We start from the raw sequence: 22,920 nt of genomic DNA, 5'->3' as shown, positions 1-22,920 counted from the left end.
TATTGTGTATGTATTATTACACTCATTGAGCTGTCCCCTACATACATGTGTATATAAGTGCAAGATAAGTCTCTCCACTCAAGAAAATGCACAATTTGTGGACTTACAATGTATCTATCACACACACACACACACATGACCACACACAAAATATATATATGCTACACATATCTATTTCTTCAAATGAACTTACTGGTAATGAGAGAAATAAGGTTTGTTCTGCGAGTCCAAACTGTCCATTCTCAACCACGACCTTCATGTGCTTGATTTGACCTTCGTGTCTGTCAAGAAGAAAAACAAAAGGCAAAATACTTGATCTAGACTGAAGAAAGTGCACAGAAATTCATGATGAGTAAATGTTAAAAATAAAGTCACAGATACAGACTGTACAGCTACACTTTTGAAGTCAAGTTATAACTAATAAAAGCACATTGATTTGGGATTCAAGAGGCTGATAGACTGAGGAAAGTGCACAGTAATCCCTGATGAGTAAATGTCAAACACAAAGTCACAGATAGAGCTACACTTTTTGAAGTCAAGTTATAACTAATAAAGGCACATTGATTTGGGATTCAAGGGGGCGCTGTTGGATCACATGAAGATCGCCGCCCTCTTCCCAATGCAGATTGATGATGTAAAGCTAGTTTATAACCATCAATCAAAGTGGATCATGGCACATATTGCATGCGGCATCCTTTATACAGGTTCAATAGTCATTCACAATTTGATGTACGCTGGACCAGCCAGGAACAGTGGCTGAATCAAGAGATGAACTGAGATGACAATATTACAATCGTTTCGACGTACAAGTTGTACTCACTTTACGAACTGGTTTTATGCCGATGTTCAGAACATGTCTAAGTGTCAAAATTATCAGCAGAAACCCATTAAATCCCAGTTCCGGCAGTTTTGAAAATTACTTTAAAGTTATTTCCTTATCATAATATACTGTGGAGGTAATCTGTTCACACACACAACAATTTCAGTGAGGGGTATTTGCGAGGATGCAAGAAGACTGACTTACTCCAAACTGACGGCGTAGCCTCTCCTCCCTTTCCTGACAAGGAAGCAGCCCGGCTTGTGCAGCAGCTTCTCATTGGCTTCTGGTCTTTCCATCTCGCCAACGTACCTGGACATATAGAACATCAATCCAGAAACCTTAGTGTGCATTCGAGCGCTCTAAAGTGAACCAAAGCATACCGTACCGAACTGTACCTGTTTTGGAGCGTTCAAGCTCTCTGTTGAGAAAGCGTACCTTATGAGCTATTTTTAGAAGAGGTCAAGCATTTTTGTAGTAAGAAGGTCATTTGGCTTGTGCAGTAATGTGCAGTTTAATGTTTCCAGGTTAGCATGCCTGTACAGTGACGGGGCATTAAACTGCACATTACTTGAATATGAGGCCATTCTGAAGCAAATAATTTACCCTCTTAAATGAATCCCACTAGGATTGGAACAATCATCCCCAAGCATTCCCACTGATTCCCACTGATCAGTTACTAGCCATCCCCTTCAAAATTAAATCTTTATTAAACATTTGCTAGCATGATCATAATTCCTTATAGATATCTTGATAGTATCAATAGCAATGCAAAACTTTCTAATGCTTTTATAGTGCTCTTCGTATCCCTTTGGACAACACTGTACATCTCCATCAGCAGAGATATGTCAATTTTTTTTTTTTTTTTTACACAGCCACCACTATTAACACTGCCTTTTACGATGCCACATGAAGGTGCAAAACCACAGATAACCCCGCCCTCATGCTCTTCTTGATAGCTACTACAACAACACAGTACTACCGTAATACTTCTTGACGTTATCACCTACCGGTATCTGTATTTCAAAATCAAACCTCATTCAGAGAAAGCAAAAATCTCATTTTTGTTTTTACAAGTTTGTATAATTTCTAAGCTATCTTCATTTTTATTTTAATTTTTAAACTGTGATTTGAGTGATCAAACAAACACAACAAACAAATTTGGGGAAAGTCCCCACTCGTTCATGTTCTTCAGCCAGGCCTCTTCTGGTTTATGAGAGTGTACGATAGGTAAGAGATGCTCACCAGGGGTAGGAGAACAAGCCGGATATTTCTGGCGTCGGTGATGGCGCCGACTGCTGATGGGTAGTAGGCTGCCGAATGGGAAGCACGTGCTGCTCGTATTGTTCCCCCTGAAAGCAGAGACGATGCCACATACACATAATATAAGCCCTTTGCTCTATGGAGTTTACATGCCTTTTCCTGCTCTACAACATCGCTAAGCACTTTCCTAAATCCCTCAGGACCATCCTTGGCCCAACACATTTTTCTATGCTCCGGACTACAACTCTCCATTCCAGGCCTGAAGAAAAAATTAAAAAAAATCCATCCCCCACCCCCAAAAACGCTAAATATCATAAAAGATGTTACGATAGCACGTCTCACTAGAATAGCAACTTCCCATAGCAACAGCAAATTAAGTCGCTGGATTATCGTCGTTACCGCAACATTTGCTATTCCAGCAAGAGTTGCTGTCCTAACATCTCTTTATACGAAATGGGGCCCAGACATTAACATAAGGTGGATTCCAAGCAGCACTCATTGAGATACTTGCATACTTCACACATCTCAATGTAGGCTAAAATAAGTCCTGAATCATGCAGACTTTCATATTCTCATATCAAAGCATGGAGAGGTACATTGTATTACAGTTTTCAGTGAGACTCATGCAGAGTCAGGAAGACTTGGCACCTCCACTATGCAGTATTTGCCAGTGAGTAATTGCCTGCGGAGCCAAATTGTGACACAGTCCTGGCACATTGCTCCCCCCCCCCCCCCGACACACACAAGTATTGATGGAATACATCTATTGAGCGATTACTGCCCCCCACCCAAAAAAACAACAACAAACAAACAAACAAAAAACAACCAAGCAACCAACCAACACATTACATGTAGTTGCACAGAAAATTGCACAGCTAAATTTGAGTTGTGTTGCTACATTATCTTTGCACTAATCCTTATCACGGGTCATTCTTCGGGCTATAGAAGTGCCTATGCGTGGCTCCATCATTTCTACAATTTCTAATTCTGAAGTGAATTAAAAGTTGAAAACAAAGCCAGCAAATGCCGGCATATGAATAATGAATGAGCATAATATACTGTGTGTGCATCAACCATAGTATGAATGAACAATACACTACATGTAGATGTGATCTACAAATACTACAAATAAACCCATCAAAAACAAAGCAAAACAAAAATACAATGTATGTATATGTATCATATAAAGCCTCTGCCACCCTTTGGGGGTGTATGGAGGCATAGGAAGAAAGGAAGAAATCAAAACAGTGAGTAAAAAGAGCACATGTCTTGGTACATTGTATGTCTTGAAATGGAGTTTAAATATCAACAGGTAAATATTGTGCTTGGATTTGAGCCCTTCAAGGGCCAGGTTCATGTGAATTGGCTATACAGTATGCACCCTTTAAAAAAAAAATACAATCGGACTCTTTGCATTGATAACATTCAAGATAATGAAACAATCTACTCCTGTAAATGATATTTCAGGTTATGAAACTATAACCTGTTACGTACATCTTGCAGAAAACCCCATTCAGTTTGGTTCAGTGGTCATGGAGAAATGTGGATCTTCATCATTTGTAATTATTTCTCCCCTGTTTAGCACTTGGATGCCAACATCCATATGAATGAAAACATTTTGCTCACATCTAACAGGGCAACCAAAAAATGAATTCAAATTTTGTGCATAACATCACATCAATATGTGAGTACGTAAATATTGCTGTCATGATCACCTTGATGAAAAAAAAGAGAGAAAAAAAGAAAAGAAAACAGAAAACAGAAAGTCAAAAAGGAAGAAGACCTCAATCTAGTCTTCAATGCGTTAATGATCTCATATCTTTCTTTAATCATTCATTTTCACACCTTTATAATGTTTGCAGAACTCAGAAATCTGTGTCCTCTTTGCTGTAATTCATTTTTCACTTCTTTAATTGAAAATGAAAAGAAACAACAACCAGTCATTTAGATTTTGCCAGAGAACAAGATGAAAACTTGGTATTTGTAAGGCGTGAACACAATGGACAACACACCCCCTTACAAAACTTGGTGGGGAGGGCCTTCTGCCATGATTTACAAAGATCCCCATTTCTCTGCGACCACTGAAGCAAATCAAATGGGGTTTTTCTGCAGGATGTAGGTGATATGTTATAATTTCATACCCTAAAATTGCATTTTAATTAATAAGCTACTTTTACAGTAATTGTTGCAGAAAATCCGATTGTATTTCTTCTTTTTTTTTTTTTTTTTGGGGGGGGGGGGACATGCGTTATAAATACTGATCAGTGATGATTTGTCCTTAGTCACTTTTCCATGAAGTTGGATTGCTGAGATAGTCTTATCACGTAACACCCAATCATACATTGTACATTTACCCTATTCAACAACTTTGGGATTAGATAATTCACCAACTGCAATGGGGAAATCATATCTACTGCAGCATCTTATCAGTAGTGGAACAAAAATTCCACTCATTCCATATGAGAAAATCAAGTGCACGCATAATGTATAAGTGAAGATGTAGATGAAGAGTGCTATTGTAATTCTGTGTATGGAAGAAATAGCCAATCATAAAGTAGGCTAGGTAGGCTAGACAATGTAAAACAAACATGTGGCACATTCACAGTTTTCACTATTAATGCCTTCATTGGTGAAAGCACTGGCAGACTTACTGGCTCTAGACAAAGAATCTGTTCATACATGTGACCCTGCATCACAAAACCAACAAAAAGTCGCCAGACATGGATTTTCAAGTTGAGGGCAGATTCTGAAAGAGCAGAGTTTAAGCTTTAAAATGATGTATTCATAACTCAATTCAAGTGGACTCTCCTAACCTACCTAACTATTTGAAAGAAAGCACACACTCTGGAAAAGTGTGAACTGAGAAAAGAGGCTCTGAAGTATAGGGTCTATTCAAGCGCTATAATCTCACCAAGCCATGTTAGCTGTGCAATGAATGGGACAAAAAAACAACAAAAAAACAGGATGTAAACCACTGTAGCAACAACAATGGACGGACGATCAGATTAAGTTGAAACAAAGTATGCGCTATTAACACGTTCTGTTCATGGCTAATAACTTTCAAAGCAGCAGCACCAGCAACATCTTTTCAAAAGTTGAAAGTGAAGAGTGTGTAAAGGTTTACTTTTCAAGAAATGAAAAGGGCCTTTACTAGGACCTCTAGAGTATAACTATTTAAATTACACTACTCTACAAAAAGTGTTCTAGAAAAACTGCTAAAAACACAACTTCCCATTCCTTTTATGATCCCAAACTTTGACATAATGTAGAGGAAGAAATGATCTTTTAGAAAACATGAAAATCTCAAGATTGACTGAGTAGACCCATTTCACCTATTTTGAGTCCATACGTAAAATCAGGCGCATAATTCTTTTTTAGTTTTGTGATGCACAGTCACATATTGTCGCTGGGGTGACAAGAACTTGTATCTGCAATTTTGGTGAAAATGACTTTTTTGGATTAGTGGTCGGATAATCAGTTAAGTGATGTCCTGTCCAAATCCTAGATGTCTTACCAAAAAAATGAAGCCACCACGGCATGTCAAAGGAGTGTCTATCCCATTGGATATAGTGCTTTGGCTGCCATGTTTTGTTTTTTTTTTTTGCTCTCCTGAACATTTGACATTTTGTAGATACGAGGTTTTGTCGCCCCAGCGACGATATACTTTTGTGGCTAATGACATGACCTAAATGCAACTGAGACATGTCATGGACAACTGTAATTTAGAATGGAACCAGGGGGGTACAAACTGTAATGACACCCACCCTCCCTGTCTGCCCAACCAACCCCCAACCCGCCAGTACCAAAATGATAAAATGGCTACACTCTTGTCTTCAGCCTGACTGTACAATCTAAGGGTTAGTGACATGACGGTGTGGTTATACACTTCGGGTGTCGGAATGTCATAATGCCGAGGCATACCATTCGCGGGTTAATGGTATTTCTTTGCGGAGTTGGCAGCTGGGGTTCGTCCTGCAGGTGTGAAATGGCACATTGGAATCTTGACACTCTGAGAGATACTTTCCAAGGTAGTTTTTCTTTAATAAACATCTATTTATTTTGTGGAAAATTCTCTCAGAAAGAAACAATTGGTGATCCGTTCACTGGAACACTTACACATTAAATCCTGTTAAAAGTAGTAACACATCACTTCTGCTAACACAAGCAAACTATTCAAAATTGTTACGGTTAACTCAAAGCACCATAAACACAGACTTTCTTGTCTGCATTGTCGAGAATTGTAACTTCCTTTTTAGAAGTATACTTAAACTACAATTCTTGATCATTTGTAGCATGAGATTATGGCAAAGGACCACCTTCACTTTGATGGCCACTCGCCCATGGCAGTAGCTACTTCGAGGATAATTTTACCACTGTCTCAAAATAATTCAAATGTATTGTATTTAACATTGGTAGGGAAGAAGGAAATAGAAATGTTGCTACGGCTACTGGATGACTCTGCCAAATTGCATATTTCTCCCAATAGGTCTAAAGCCACGCTTCTGAACTAAAGGCCGTAAAGTCGGCCACAAATGATACAAAAAAAATCAAGTGTGATCAAACTGGACCTCAAATTTTGTGGGAGCCAAAATGGGCCTCAAGTGGAAAAAAGTTGAGAAGCATGAGTCTACAGTACATCCCTGCAATGTGAGACGACAGTTTCACGGGACTGAAACAAGAGAAGGAAAAAGTGACATATGTTCCGTGGCTAGGACTAATTACTGAAAGTACAGGTCGGTTTTCTGTCAGAATACGTACGAGGATGCTGGAGGGCACCACCCCGATTTGTGAGGTGCTGACCACCTTGACCCTCGTCCACATCGGGTTGACGTTTTCCAGCGCCTGCACCATGTCGTTGGCGCACAGTGGCACTATCTGCTCGTTGTTGGGTGGCAGCGGGGAACCGTTGTACGGGTGGAGGGCCGTGTAGCGGCGGCCCGGCCGGATCTGGACCTGGTTGCTGCTGTGGTTGCTCATGTGGCAGGATGGGGTGTGGTTGGAGGTCAGACACTCCTTGTGCACCGAGATGCCGCATGCCGTGCACTTGTAGCCCTGGAAGAAGCAACCTCTGTTGCCATGGCAAATAAAAGGAGATGGAGAGAAAGAGAGAGAAAAAAAAAAAGGAATGCAGGGAATGTGGCAGGTACAGATCTTGACGACCACTCACTACGAGAGCACAGCACAAATCCTCTGCTTACCCACACATATTTAACTCAACCCTACTGTTACCATCAGCAGTATATTTGCACACCATGTCAGAGACATTCTGTGATGGAGGTCCTCATGGGGTTGAATACTGTAAAAGCAGAACATTTTTGAGTGATTAGCTTTATATGCTTGGCCGGGTAAGAATGGTTTTCATGTGTTTAATTTGGCGGTTTCAAAATATAAAATGGCAGTGTTAGTGTACAAGACTTTCTGGGTACATACCGTAGTAGCTTGTGGCACGAGTCGCAGGATGGATCCTCGGTTTTAAAAGATGTGTACTCTACCTTGTGCCCCTTGCTGTTCCTCGGCTGAATGTTCTCTCTGTGGGGTGAGGGGGGGGGGGGGGGGGGAAAAGACCCAATGTTATACTCAGTTTAACACAAAACTACTATCTACATATAGTTAAAAAGGGCTCCACACTAACTTTTCTCTCTAGTGGCCCGAGATAAACAGGAACATAACAATCCAATTTGAATCTTACATTGTATGTGCCCGATGGGGAGACGAAAAGATGGCCTTTTTGGAAATTTGGAGGCCTGACATCGGTTTTTAGTGGCCCCAACGTTGGAAGAGTGGCACGTGGACAGATGATCAGATGATGCTGAAACATACTGCAAAACCACAAATATTCATGTGCACGAAACTTTCACAAATTTTGCAAGGAGTCATGATTTGCAAAAGTAAAATGCATGTTAGTTTGCACAAAAGTTTTTGTCTACACAATTCAGTACATGTTGCATACTTATAGTTCTTTTTAATATGGTCAGCCTTTTGCAAAACTTTCATGCCTCCAAAATACCAACAGATTCTAATTACAAAATTTCATGTGGTGAATATTTCTGGCTTTGGAATAAAGCATAAGCCTTGTGTTTTATATGCATAGAAATAATTGTTGTCAAAGTTGTTGCAGTTTTTGTCACTGTCATCGTCATCATCATCGTTGTCATCGCTGGTGGTGATCAATCACTTGGTCTACTTCCACTTTGTCTAATGGCCACTTAGTCTCCACCCACGAGGTTTAATCCCATTTCGTCTACACCCAGTTCGTCTAATGACCATTTAGTCCACTTGCCACATAGCCTCATTACCAGTTGGCCGACTTCCAGATGGGCTATGCCCACTTCGTCCAATACCCACAGTTTATTAGACCGAATGGGAAAAAAAATCCCAAGGAGACAAAATTGCGATTAGACCATCTGTTTATTAGACGAAACGATAATTAGTCAAACTGGGCATTAGACCAAGTGAGGATTAGACCAAATGGACATTAGAAGAAATTGATAGAAGACCAAATGAGTTTTATATAGCCGTAGTGGTATTAGACAAACTGGGAAATAAACCATCTGATATTACACCAAGTGGCAATAAATCGTCAGTGTCTTCCAGGAGGCAGAGCAGAGAGCACCCCCCCTCCACCACCGGCCCCCACCGGCCCCTACCGGCCCCCACCGGCCCCCACTGGCCCCCACCCTCCCATGACTTACTGGGCCAGCCGGATGCCCTCCACCCATCTCAGCATCATCTCCTCAGTCTTGCAGTAGACCTCCACGCTGCCCCGGTTGTTTGACGGCTCCTTGGGGGTCAGGTGGAAACACCAGTTCCACTGTCAAGAAAAAGGGGAAGGAAAAAGGAGAAATGTTGAAAGCTGGTACATAATGTAGTTTCTACAGTGGACTCCTGTTATGACAAAGTCCTCGGGACCGGCAGTTTTCTTTCATTATATCAAAATTTCGTTATAACCGAACAAATAAACAAAAAAGAACAAAAGGGCGGATTATTTTGCGGCCTGAATTTTTACTTCGTTGTAACCGGAATTTCGTTATATTAAACCGTGTTCGTTATAATGGGAGTGCACTATACTACCGGAGACTCTCCAGTACATATTTTTTTTTTTCCGTTTAAAATTTTGGTACATTCACTTTAAAGAATGCAGCATTCATTAGCCCCCTTTGCAGTCCTTGGCATAAACGTATTCATAAAATCTTTGGTACCACAAACATCTACAAACCAAAGAAGGCCTTGTTTTACATGTAGTTGTCTTTGTTTGTTTTGTTTTGTTTGGTTTTGGTTTTTTTTTTTTTCTATTGAGGGTAAGGGATGGCCAACATTAATTTGGGAAATTTGGAATACATATCAGGCTAACAATAAAAGGAAAGAGCCTAGCTTTTCTTGGTAGTTGAAAGGACAAAATCCTGAATGAGGTTCATCTGATTTGTGATTTCATGGAAATATGTTCTTCTTTCACTATCTCTCACGTCCAGCGTCATACCGCAATCTACGACACAGTCTGAAGAAGCCACCAGTAGGAGGCGGAAGTACTAAGGTACAAAATAATTTTTGTGATTGTGAAAGAAAAACAGAAAAGTTTGCCACTAATAGTCGCACAGAAGAAACTAAACACTTCAATTAAAAGTGTCTTATGATGTTTATACACACACGACGCATGGTTGTATGGGGGGAGGGGGTGTCGGGGAGGGGGTGTCGGGGAGGTTGTTCTTACCCGTCCGCTTCTACCGCTAGGCAGGTTGTCTTCCACTTTGTACTGGGCTAGATCAATCGTGGTCTGATACTCGTGACTCTCTTGGCCCTGCAAAGAATCGAGGAGGTAATATGAAGACCAAAAAGGGTGGTTCACAGTAGTGCAGACAGCATCGAAAATATAGAGTCACTGATTAAATAAAAAAAAAAAAAACAAATTGACAGCAGGAACAGCAACAACAACAACAACAACTGTACAATAAAGTCAGCCGCAGAAGCTACATGTACATGCCCCAATCAGGACAAGCGCAAGTCCAGGTAAATGGTAAGTATGAGAATATATGACAGCGCCTCCCTGTGAAATTTTGCTCTATTTTTGGATCATTTGCACCCAAAAAGGATGACATAAAATATCTATACCCATCATTGTGTTGATTCTTTGTTGAATGACGATAATGCGTCTAGAAAGGAATTATGGGGACAGCAAAGCCCTCTGCCTTCAATTATAGTTGGTCCCTCCAAGATATACAGTATGATGGGCAAAGGGGGATATCATGCCGTCTGAACTTGATAGCTGACTGCAGGTGGACATCAAGCACTAGCATCTAAACAGTACTCAGCAGTACAATAATATCATCATGTCTAGCTGGGAGGTCTATATCACGCTGGGTTGGAGTTTGCATTATTGACAATAACATAACATTTATTACTCTTTTATTGGAGCATGGTTTTATGTATGGCAGGCCAAATGTACCCTTTGAGGAGTCATGACAAGGAAACATGACAAAATTTTACCCCCCTTTTTGCTCATATAAACAGAAGGCAACAATACACACTGCATTTTGGCATGCACGGGTACTGATCAGAAGAATGCAATGAGAAGAATTTTAATATCTGTACTGCCCAGTCAGGATCTTTACACCTAAGAAGAACTTTAATATCTGTACTGCCCAGTCTGGATCTCTATACCAATATCACTCAATCAATCTATGAATCACTTTTAATCATTTCAAATCAAAATCATTCCAGTCAAAAATGTCCATGCCACATATATTCATGAATTCCAGGAAGTTAGAAGAAACAAATTAGCATTGCAAATTATTAAGTCTGCTTGATTGTTCCTTAATATCAAAATAGTCAAAGAACACCCTGGTTGTGAAACTCTATTCTGAGTGAAACAAAAGTTTTTCTTTCTACAAAAATTTTAAGACAAAAACCATTCTGGGCATCAACTATATTTGGGGGGGGGGGGGTGTTTCTTAAAATTTGAAAAGCACTGAGAAGGCATTCAGCATCTACATTCAGCTATGGCATGCCATGATCAATGATATTAAAAAAAAAAAAAAAAACAACTGTTACAGTAAAACAGATGACTGCCTAGAATTGAACACAACTGAACAACAGCACCGCAAACCGACAAACCGACTGGAGCGGTCAACACTGCTGTACTAGTTCCACGAGGTGGAAAATAAAATTATTCAAACTTGGGTCACTTTTGAGGAGTAACAGAAACAATGATGATTACACAGATCCATGATCAAAGGCAATCACACACAATTTGAAACAGGCACACAATCATGCGAATGTAGGCTAGGTATACTGGCAAGCATGAGAACAAGTTAGGGTGAGCACACATACAACATGATGCAATCAACTAATAATTCATGCCTAACACTCTTTTTTTTACTTAAAAAATCATTGTTATTGTAACTTCAATTTTTTGCACTTTTATTTCTATTTATTTACTAATCATTCATTTTATTTATTTATTTATTTATTTTTGGTGGGGGGCACTAGCTACTGCTACTCTTAGTGGAACGGCATCCGGCATGTTATGAGCTACATTCTCACATGCAACTTTAATAGCCTAACTACGCATTCTGTGATCTGCGAAATGTGTGTTTTGTATCATCTAGTATTCAAAAAGCCATGGAAGAATGGATTATAAGCTCCATCATCTGATCATAAGATACTGCATATCAAAGCTTGAAGGTTTGCTTGTATTAGACTTTGTACTAATAAATGGACACAGGAAACTTTTATAAACATCTTTAACAAGGCAATTAATTACACTCTCTTATACACTGATTAGTTTCATCACTTCGTGTAGAAGCATCATAGAAAGCTACACCTATTGGTAGCAAAAGTAAATATCAACCTGGTCGGGGCTGCTTTCCATTGCTGATCCACCGAGATGCGCATGTGTGATGCCATTATAAATGCTATGAGAAGGTTTGAACATTCATTATTCAAGCAACAGAAACTTATGCTCAATCAATCCCACCACATTATATATATTTACGATCTTCTCGAATTGGACATTTGCAGTCAACAGGGACATAGAGTGTAAACTTGTATTACATGTGTACATACATATGAGAAATATAATGCCTGGTTTATGACTTCTGTCAATACATGTACCCCACCAAATTTTTTTTGGAGGAAAAAAATGCGACCTTGGATTTTGACACGATCACTTTACCTGTGCTGTGTGGCTTCATATAATGATAACATACTTTAAAGAAAATATTGGATATTAGGAGTTTATGTCATTCGAGAAAGCTTATAATGTGTCAAAAATATTATTATGTATAATTCTACACTATGAAAACAATTCCTTTCTTTCTTTCTTTCTTTTTTGTGTTGTTGCATAATAAACCCTGTTTGGAGGAATAAATGGTTGGTTACTGGACCTTCATATACAGTTACCAATACAGGAATCCATTTGAGAAAATAATTCATGCAGCCATATATGCAATTTTCCACAGCAGATATATACACATGGGCCCGAATTCTCAAAGCTGGAATAACTATTCTGCGGAATAGTTATTCCGGGGAATAAGTTATTCCACATTTGAGAATAGATTCCAGGGAATAAATCGCATCATTTTACGTCACGAGGGCCTGATTTGCATAAGAGGTGTAATAAATCGGCGGAACAAGCAGTGTAATAAAGTTATTCCACCTTTGAGAATTCGGGCCATGTCGTAGAACACTACATAACCACACAAAGAGTTTATACAGAAAGCCTGGAAAAATTGTAAGCCTGGAAAAATTGTAACATGGTGTTACAACTATAGCAGTGCCAATGTCAAGAGAAATTACATCCACTCATACAGAATCCCATCTTCCCCAGAGTATGCATCTGTAATTACATATACACGTAGCAGTGATTGATGTGTCTCCATAGGACCAAACAGACTGAGTGACAAGATACCAATTGAAATGAGAAATTGCCAACTCACGGAAATATCATAGATTTATAGTCAAGGGAATGTTGATATGCATGCAAGTCAAGAAGTAAAGAATCTAGTTGTTTTTTTTCCCCCTCTTCTTCACACACTTTAAGAGTATTCAATCACTACACTTCCACACCCTCAATTGTCGGAAGAAAACTTGCAGTACCAATAAAAAAAAAAAAACAAGAGTCATTTATGGTGTTTGAATTTTGTGGTATGACACAGGACATAATCAAAGGTCATAATCTGTGGATCAGTCTTATACTTCTTCTTTTTTTCATCTTCTGCGTGTTTTGCTCATTCAGTTGATTTCTGTCCTGTCACTGACGGAAAGAGTCACAAGCCTAAAATGCTAACAATTCTGTTAAGTAATTAGTAGAGATGGATTCTACCTGAACAAAATGTCTTCTAATACCATCTACTATGAAACGGCTTTGGTGGAGCTGTCTCATCAGATAACACTTCTTATCAAAACTTTCTTCCTCAAATGATCCTCCCAAACAATGCAGTTTCCCAGGAATTGCGATGATTGCTATTTTCAGATTTTAGCGAGGAGGCATTCTTTTACATATCTATTCAAAATAAAGGAAGAAATTATTGATTTCAAGGTATGATCATTCTTTAATACACAAATTCATTTGACAACTTACTACAGAAGTGAAGAGTTAATTCAAGAGAAGTCGGAAGAAGAAGGAGAAGAAGAAGAAGAGTTGAAGAGGAGAGAAGGGGAAGAGAAGGAGGAGAAGAAGAAGGAAATAGTGAGAGACTAAACCCCAAATGGCTAGTATCATTCTTCACTCCATGCATTCTGGATATTAAAATCATTATCATACCATCATCCCATTGTGTGATGAGAATTTCTCAACGACAAAAAAAGAGGAAAACTCTTGGTAGTATCTAATTTAGATAAGCACAAAATATTAATAGGCAATTAATGCTCCAGTCCCATGAAAAAGAATCTAGAATGATTGTACAGGTACTTCAAGGCACCTAGCCCATTGGTCTTAGACATTGATCAATTCACATAAAATGTTTTCTAGGTCTTCTCCATTACAACAGGAAATAAAGTAAGACTTGCTAATCAACTCTTTCTAACGGAACATAAAATGTGACCATTTTTTTTTTTTTTTATGTCAACACTTTCACGTCATACAAATGTACATTGTACCTTTCTCGCTTGATCTTCCATTTTCTATTCGTATCATTTCTGTGTTAGTCTGCAATTTTATTATGTCACCTCATAAAGTGCAGCAATTAAGAGCATGTTGGCCACACACACTCTTGTATGAACGGAAATATAATGAGTGACATTTACACTTGAAGAGTTGTGGCAAGATTTGATTGGTTGATAATCATGAGCGAAAGTTTACTGCTGTAATTCCAACAATGAAGGAGGGCCAACGCACATGAAACGGCGCATGTAACCATGCACAGGAAGTCTGGACCGTACAGAACACAGACTGGGAGGGTTCTCAAACTCACTAAACGCCATTTGATGGTGAATAACGAATTTGAAAGGAAATGACCAGAAGAAAATTTACTGACAGTCCTAACAGCCAGAGCAAAAATCTAGCTTGAATGATTCTTTTAACCTAAATCCTGAAGTTGAAAGGTATTGTCATAACAATTCCCTGACGCATAAGGACATAAAGTAACTTGTAACATGTAAAGTAACTTGCATAAACAACAAATATGGTGGATTAACTGGATTGTGTTGCATTTTCTAGACTTTCACCTTTGACCTTTCATTCAGTTGGTGTTCTTTTTTTCCTTTCTCTCACTCTCTCCCCGTGCCCTCTCTCTGTTAAAAAAAAAAAACATAAAAAAATAAAAATAAACCATCACTTGTACTGTATATCACAGGCACTTTGCTTAATATCACTGTCTAGGATGTCGACATCTCTCATTCTATGAATGTGAAGCACGGATACGCCTGCCAGCAAAACAAAAGAACTCTGAAAATGTAGATGACATTGCATGTTGGATGAAAGAGAAAAATCAAATGCATATTAAATGCTGCAATTTACAATTTGAAAAGAATATCAATAGATCTTAGGATGGGGTCCTTTGTCTTGCAAGATGAAATGTACAAGGGCTAAAAAAAAACCTGCATATGAAGCATTCAATGTAGATTTTCAGTCATGGTTGCATGATTTTGATGAGATGATGGCACTTTCATATTGAGTGTTGTGAGAGAATCAACCTTTAAAAGAAACAGTCATTTTGAATGTAAAATTGTCTACTAAAACAAACGGAACATGAATAAAGTCAGTCTAGTAAAATACTCACCTCATAATTGGGATAGGCTGGGAGTGGCAAAAACACCCCTTTAAGCAGGGTGCCTGATTTTGAGATGATACACTCAAGGCATTGATAGTACACACATGTACATTTTCTATGCACCACCCGACTGTTACAGTGTACATGTATATCCCTCCCCTCAAGATCTTGTATTACCGTTGACCACCGAGTAAATGCAGCCAGGTTCTTCTGTCACCTACATGTAGTCGTGTGCATGGCAGATTGTTGTTAATGCACTTCCCTGCGCATTGCAGATTGTTGTTAACCCTATGCACACTCCCACACCCTAATGACAATCTGGCATGCGCACAATGAGGTGTGTTTGAACATAGAAGACATACATTGAAAAGTAATCAATTTATTTTAAAACTAGAAATGTCGCTTTGGCGACTGGTATGCCTCCGCCATAATGCATGATTTTCCCAATAGGTCTAGATAGTACATGTGGACAATGTGTGATTACATTTTCACAAAATTGGCAAAATATTGAAATGACAAGTTTGTCACAAATGTGTTGAATGTTCACCTTCCTTGACCTAGGTTTAATTGGATGAATAGGAGAGCATGTATCTAGGGATTTAAGGACTTTAACTTGACTTTGACCCATTCATACATTTAGGCATTGAGTAATTTTCAAGGTACAGGTGTGGAGAAAAAGTGCGATTTCTGAAATGAATAGTAAATTGTTACCATTTTCATCTGGCCCTTGACCCTAAAATTCATAAGATAATCACTTTCAGGTAGAACATGCATAATATGTACTAAGTTTCAAGATAACTTGAGCCACTTCGAGATATGGAGGAAAAAGTTAATTCAGCACTTTCACTTGATCTTTGACCTTTTGACCTTTAAGGCAAAAAAAGAAGAAAAAAAAATTTTTCCAGAGAATTTCTATTAGGTTACACATGCATACACCAAGTGTAAAAAAATAATAACCCTGCTGGCATTGCATAAATATGAGGGAAATAGTAAAATTTTGAAGTGTTGCACTTGACCTTTGACCCCTGACCTTTGACCCCATGAACCCTACATTCTCTAGATAATCACTTCCAGTCAGTACATGTATATACTGTTCCATGAAGATACCTTGAACAATTTTCCAAGGCACAGAGAAAAAAAAAAAGAAGTTTTGATATTTTTACTTGATCTTTTGACCTTTGACCTTTGACCTCATGACCCAAACTTTCACCAGAGAATCTTAATTGGGTAATACATGTACATGTATACACTAAGTTTCAAGAAAATATCTTCCGGCATTCAATAGATATGGCGAAAATAGTGAAATTTCATGTATTTGACCCTGACCTTTTGACCTTTGACCTTTGACCTCATGACGCAAACTTTCACCAGAGAATCTTAATTGGGTAAAACATGTATACACTAAGTTTCAAGAAAATATCTTCAGGCATTCAATAGATATGGTGGAAATAGTGACATTTTATGTATTTGACCTTGACCTTTTGACCTTTGACCTTGAGCATGTGCACCCAAAAGTTGATAGGCACAACTTCACACCCTAATACACATACATGCCAAGTTTCATTAGGATACCTCAACAGGTTTTGATAGTTACCTTGTCCACAAAATTCATTACGGACGGACGGAAGGAAGGACGGACGGACGGACGGACGGACGGACGGACAACCCGAAAACATAATGCCTCCGGCACCACTTCGTGGCGGAGGCATAGAAAGAGTCCTTCTTAATTTTGTTCTCGCTTGCCTTATCGCTGTATTTCTTTCTTCGTGATTATTCATAGCTTGGGCAAGTAGAATGTTCCATATAAATCCATATCCATAGACAATGATTAGACACTAGAATTGATGTGGGGACATCAAGGGAGAATTCAGTCAATCACTGAGTCTAAATGTAGCTAGCAAAAACTCATCCTCTTTGGACCGCAATAAATTACTATCAAATTCATGTCGAAGGGAAATACATAATGAAATCTGACCAGCTGTTGATTTTCCCCCGACTTGCATTTGATTGTAGCTTTTATGACATGTTACCGAGCTCCAGCCGACCACCACATGTGAGTACATTGGACTGTATACATGTGTCGTCAACGTTAGATTGAATATTCATTGAGCTAGCTCGGCACATGCACACGGTGAAGCTTCGCGAAGCATAAAATAGCTTATTAAGTTAGTGGTTTTACTCAATGAAGGTCCCAAACTGATTAGTCCGAAACTTGCTTTGCAAGTACCCTATGCATATTGAAGCAGCAACTGATAGGGAATCTTTGTAAAGTTGTATTGATTTTTGGTAGCTTTTGTGTGTGTTTGTTAAGTATGAAAAAGAAAATAAAGATCGCTTGATGAAATAGCATCCCATTTATCGCATGCCCGTGCCAAATTATCAAGTGAAAAAAGCGTGCACTGGAAATGTTTCGGGAGGCGTTTGCCATTTTAACCGATGTCCCCATTTATCAGGTGCCCGATTATGCAGTGAATATCGTATTAGATGTAAACGCTATATCCTCTTTGATGTTATTAAATCTTTTATTAAAAAACGAATATGTAATAGTATCCTTTAATTCAACCCTGGAGCACTTCAGAAATCTAATCAGTTGAGCTCATTGTGTACAAACAGAAGCAGAAATAAACTCAAAACATGACTATGTCCAGCATCTTTGGGGCAGACGCATACTAGTACCAGAAGTGCACTCGCAATAAGCTCTGCGACAAATTTTCTAGTGTGATGACGGTTTCTTAACCAATAAAAGTTTAAAGGGAATCATAACATATTCAGCCAGCAATGGTGAGTCAGCTCGAGTGCATTTTGATATTGCCATACCAACACTTATTTTTTTTTTAGTTATTCAGTTCGTTTAGTTTGAAAAAGTGGTGAATAATATGTGCTAAAAATATTGCAAAGGTCCAGTCATATGACTCGGTCAAAACACCAGGATGAATCTACAGTCACGTGATCACTATGGATAAAACCAGAAGGCCATATATAAGGAACAGCAGGTCAACTGGTGTATCAACGTGTCTCCAGACAATGAAATCTAACTAGACTACATTACACATCTCTTTCCGTTCTTACTCTTCAAACCCGCCAGGTACTTCTTTATACAAAACTTACCAGGATAAAACAAGTAGAACCAACAAACTTTAAAGGTCCAGTTTACCTTTGGGAGCAGTGATTTCAAAAATGTTCAAGATATCACATTTGATGCATATGTGTAGGTCTGTTGTATCATAAAACATCCTACCATATGAAATATTTGCAATAAAACCTAAAATATAAGGAGATATCAGGATTTTTCTCAGTAAACCGTAACTGTATATGGTTTAGTCTTGAAACATTTTTATTATAACTATTGTTCACATTTTGTGTATTTAACAACACTTAACATCGATTATACGGATTCAAATTTTGACAGTGGTTGTTTCTATCCCTAACTCACATTTTAGAACTATTTTAAAGCACTAATGCTTTCATCTGCAAATGGTAAATTATGCCTTTAATCACAGAGTTCTCAAACTGTTATCAATTATATCTCTCTCCAGTTTCAAGACATTAGTCACTGGCAGACAAACCTTCCTTTTGAAACTTTATGCATAGAACTACAGAAGGAGCAATTCATTCATCTTTTATCGACTAAAAGCTAGTCAATAAAACCTCTACCTATCTCATCATATCTCTTAATCACACAACTCTGAAACTTTTCTCTCTGGCTTTCTCCACACATTAATTGCCTCTTTAAAAGGGATGGTACAGTATTGGTGGAGATGAGAATTAGGCTTTTAACTTTTTGTGAGATACATATACCAAGAAAACACTTATAAAACAGTACGGAGCATACCATTCTAACAGGAATTCAAAGTTTATTTGATGATAATCAGTTTTGGAATGGCTGAAACATCCAAAAACAAAGTAAAACAAAGCAATCGTAATAAAAGGTGGGTTCCGCCTTTCATTAGAATTGCTCTGTTTTGGATATCTCAGCCATTTCAAAACCAATTTTCATCAAATAAATGTTGAATTCTTCATAGAATTACATGCCCTTTCATATTTCATAAGAGGTTTCTCATTATCTCACCACAAAATATTAGAAACCTGAAGTTAGGTCTCAACCAAAACTATACAATCCCTTTAAAGGGGAATTCCGCACTAGGATTATGTTGCTTTGTATGAAAACAGAAAAATCAGAGGAGTAGATGAGTGAAAATTTGAGGGAAATATCCGACAAACTAAGGAAAATCATGAACTGATAAAGTTTTGCGAGTATATAAAGACAAATTGGCAATTCTGTGCGATAGTTCTCCATTTGTTTTGCACAACGTTGTACACAAAATTTTACAAATCTTTATTTTTCTCACAAGAAAAAAAAAATTCTCTAGACCTGTTCTTGGTAACTGAGAAGAGTAAAATGTTTTTTGCATGTCATCCACAGTGGATAAGTACTATCTGTGCCAAACTATTTGAGGAAAATGAAAATTAGTGAAATTTTGTGTACAAAACAATGGAGAGCTACTCAACATCTACATCACACAGAGTAGCCTATTTGTCTCCCCTCTGAACTTTATTCAGTTCATAACTTTTTTTGGTGTGTCTGATTTTCCCCCTAAATTTTCACTGATGTACTCCTCTACTTTTTCTGTTTACATACAAAAACAATATAATCTTTGGGAAGAATTCCCCTTTAATACCACAAGCATAACTGCACGTCTCTGTTCTCAACGAACACACACGCTACTGCAAAATAGCAAAAGCAAACAATCTACTACGATGAACTACTTTTTTTCTTGAATTTTAAAAATAGTTGATTAAAAAAAAAGATGCAAAAAAAAAAGGGGGACGGGCTAGGGTACGAAGCTTACGACTGGGAATTAGTGAGGTACACCATGCTACAGACATCATGACAACATAATACTATACACAGTCTACATACAATCATGCCAATTTGGTGTGCCTACAGGGTTAACTGTCTCAAGACCACAGATTTTTAATGCTATTGACATTGTACATAAAAAAGATTCCGCCGGGACTGGAAGACTTAGGGGGAATAATGAATAAAGGGGGAGGAAAAAAAAAGACGGAACAAGAAATAAGAGTTAGCAGCAGTGCATGCATGATTGATTTAATAATTATACTCCATGCTATTAGACCATAGGCAGATGTGAGGTGGGGTAGTATGTACAGCATCAGAAGACAGGGGTCGCAGGCCAGAGGGGAAGAGTTTGCTGAGAGCATTCTGAAGTGTCAAGATGTTTGTTCGTAGGGATGATGAAAAGAAAAAAGTCTCAACAACAACAAGAGGGCATTCCGCAGGTTTATTATTTTCTTTTTATCTTTTTTTGGGGTTTAGTCAGCAAAGAGTACCTACCCATAACTTTTCCACGTTCAGCTAGAATGAAGAATAGAGAGGTGTCCAATTTCATATATCGCACATTAGAGAGATTGACTGAGAAATAAATGGATAGAACTACAAAGGAAAAATAACAGAGCAAACTACTTTTTAAGAGACGTTAACACTACAACAGAATAGTTTTATGCACTATTTCGTTTTATGGAAAGTGTTCTTCTTGTAGTAGAGTGTGTATATATTTGTATGTTTCTCTTTTTTCCCCTTTGTTTTTCCACAAAAATATACCTTGAATCACAAACATTTGATAAAGAAGTATAACATTTTGAGACATGCTTAAAATCGCTGTCCAGAGCAGGGAAAGATGAAAACCCACTGAAAATTTGTTAACTTTAGTTATTTATTCATTCTCCCGACTCATATCTTTTCATGAGAATGTCCAATTTCTTTCCCGTTATCCTGCACTTGCAACTTGATGAATCATGACTGGTCTCTTTAATATCAAGAATTTGCAGGATATTTCAGAATAGTGATTTCTCTTTCATTATTCTCCAAGAGTGCTTCTGCATTTTAAGAGGTTAATTAACAATTGATTTTGGGGGTAGAATTGGTTTTTTTGGTCACAGCTGCTCTGAAGTCGGTGAATGTTGTTCACAGGCACTTCTGACTCTGGAGAGTGAGTTTCTTACCAAGGGTCAAGGCAAACCTCATATATCAAAACAAAGTTATAAAATCAGAAAGGTACTTCCGCCAGGAAAATCAAAAGCAATACACTTTGTGGTTTTTGTTTGTTTTGTTTTTGTTTTTGAGGAGGAAATTGAAATAAATCTCTTATTAATGTGACATGCATTATCCTGCTACTGTAAAAGAAGAACACTTCCAGGAGTATACATCGACGTACATAAAAACCTCAACAGCATGAAAATGTCAGGCATACAAAGTATACTAGACAGTACTATGAGGAACACAATGCAACATCAATCATAAAGGATAGATGAGATGTGTGCATATTTCCACTAGATGCAGTACCATGTAAATTCAATACATTAATGAATTTGATGTTGTTGTCTTTTTATTTCTAAATACAAAACCATGTAAATTTTGCAGGAGTACATTAATAGTCTGCAGCAATTTGATGTGCTTTTCTTACCATCTTAAAAGCTGTGAAGATGCAGACTTTTTATTTCTCTTTTCCTCAGTATGTAGCAAGAAAGCATAAATGCTGACTGCGGAGGTCTCATTACAGAGTCAATCGTCTTAGAGTTTGAAAAAAATCAGCAAATTCAAGCGAAGTACGAAGTGAATCATTTCATGGGTTACAACATATGCACTGTATGTCCAGGCTGTCTAGCAAGCAATACTTGAATACATATCTGAGAGAGACTCAGCGAGGCTATAGCAAGAGATCTAGAGGGGTAGAGAGGAGATTTTTTTTTTTTCAGAAACTGCTCACTTCAGCATGTCATCGCCTGACAGAAATGAATAGATATTGACGTTCCCAGGAGCATTATGTAATGCATGTTGTAAAAAAAAAAAAAAAATGAACACTATCCCATGCTGAATGGCTATGGATTATCATGAGGTCATTTTGCTTTTCCAGGCTCTTGCACAAGATGATCTCAGCATTCTCTGGTTACAGAAAAAAAAGAAGAAGTTCTGTTCTACTGATGGGATCCGTGCAAATGTGGATTACTGCCCTGCTGCATCTACACGCTACCCCTTTCTTCGCCTCTTATAATGCGTCCTTTGACCATGACCTGTACAGATTTGACCCCTGATATCATCATCATTATGGTATTTCTTGTGAATAGCTTTTTTATCCATCACAAACGCACATCTTACTTGCAGAATATCTGAGAACACTTCTTGTGGAACGCCTTACCTGATCACATGTATCCAACTCAAACTCTACTTCACGATGTCAATGTGTTGTGAACAACCATTGCCAATCGCAATTACACCACTACATTACGTCATTTTCTATACCGGCATTTCTTGTGACAAAGCCATTACCAATCATATTGAGGTATCAAATCATAATACTTTTACGATGGCTTTTCGAATGAATTGCCTTTATCAATTACATGCATACAGCTTATATCTCAATAGAGATATTTTTCAAGTGGCATTTTGCATGAACAGGGTAACAACGAGTCTACCAGCCACATCCCAGTCTCCTCGTCAGAGACAGCTGAAGAGCATGCAGCAAATGCCCAGAGATTTCCTCTGAAAATCCTGAATTGTTAGCGCCCATGATCTGCTTTTCGCTTGATATTTTAATACTCTAATCTACTCTCTGA

General features: G+C 38.2%; 1 protein-coding gene across 1 annotated transcript in view; it reads right to left on the bottom strand.

Annotated features, from left to right (window-relative positions):
• LOC140240457 (guanine nucleotide exchange factor VAV2-like) overlaps positions 1–22,920 on the bottom strand; it is a 105,337-nt gene that overhangs the window by 4,493 nt on the left and 77,924 nt on the right. Inside the window, exons 14-21 of the mRNA XM_072320227.1 lie at positions 20,642–20,662; positions 9,789–9,875; positions 8,773–8,891; positions 7,511–7,609; positions 6,839–7,148; positions 2,063–2,169; positions 1,025–1,129; positions 194–281 (exon numbers count right to left, since the gene is read on the bottom strand). Of these exons, the coding sequence (XP_072176328.1) occupies positions 194–281; positions 1,025–1,129; positions 2,063–2,169; positions 6,839–7,148; positions 7,511–7,609; positions 8,773–8,891; positions 9,789–9,875; positions 20,642–20,662 (936 nt within the window). The remainder of the gene's footprint in view (positions 1–193; positions 282–1,024; positions 1,130–2,062; positions 2,170–6,838; positions 7,149–7,510; positions 7,610–8,772; positions 8,892–9,788; positions 9,876–20,641; positions 20,663–22,920) is intronic.

This window comes from Diadema setosum, chromosome 17, assembly GCF_964275005.1.
Source record: "Diadema setosum chromosome 17, eeDiaSeto1, whole genome shotgun sequence".
NCBI lineage: Eukaryota > Metazoa > Echinodermata > Echinoidea > Diadematoida > Diadematidae > Diadema > Diadema setosum.
This window is presented reverse-complemented; position numbering and strand designations above follow the sequence as displayed.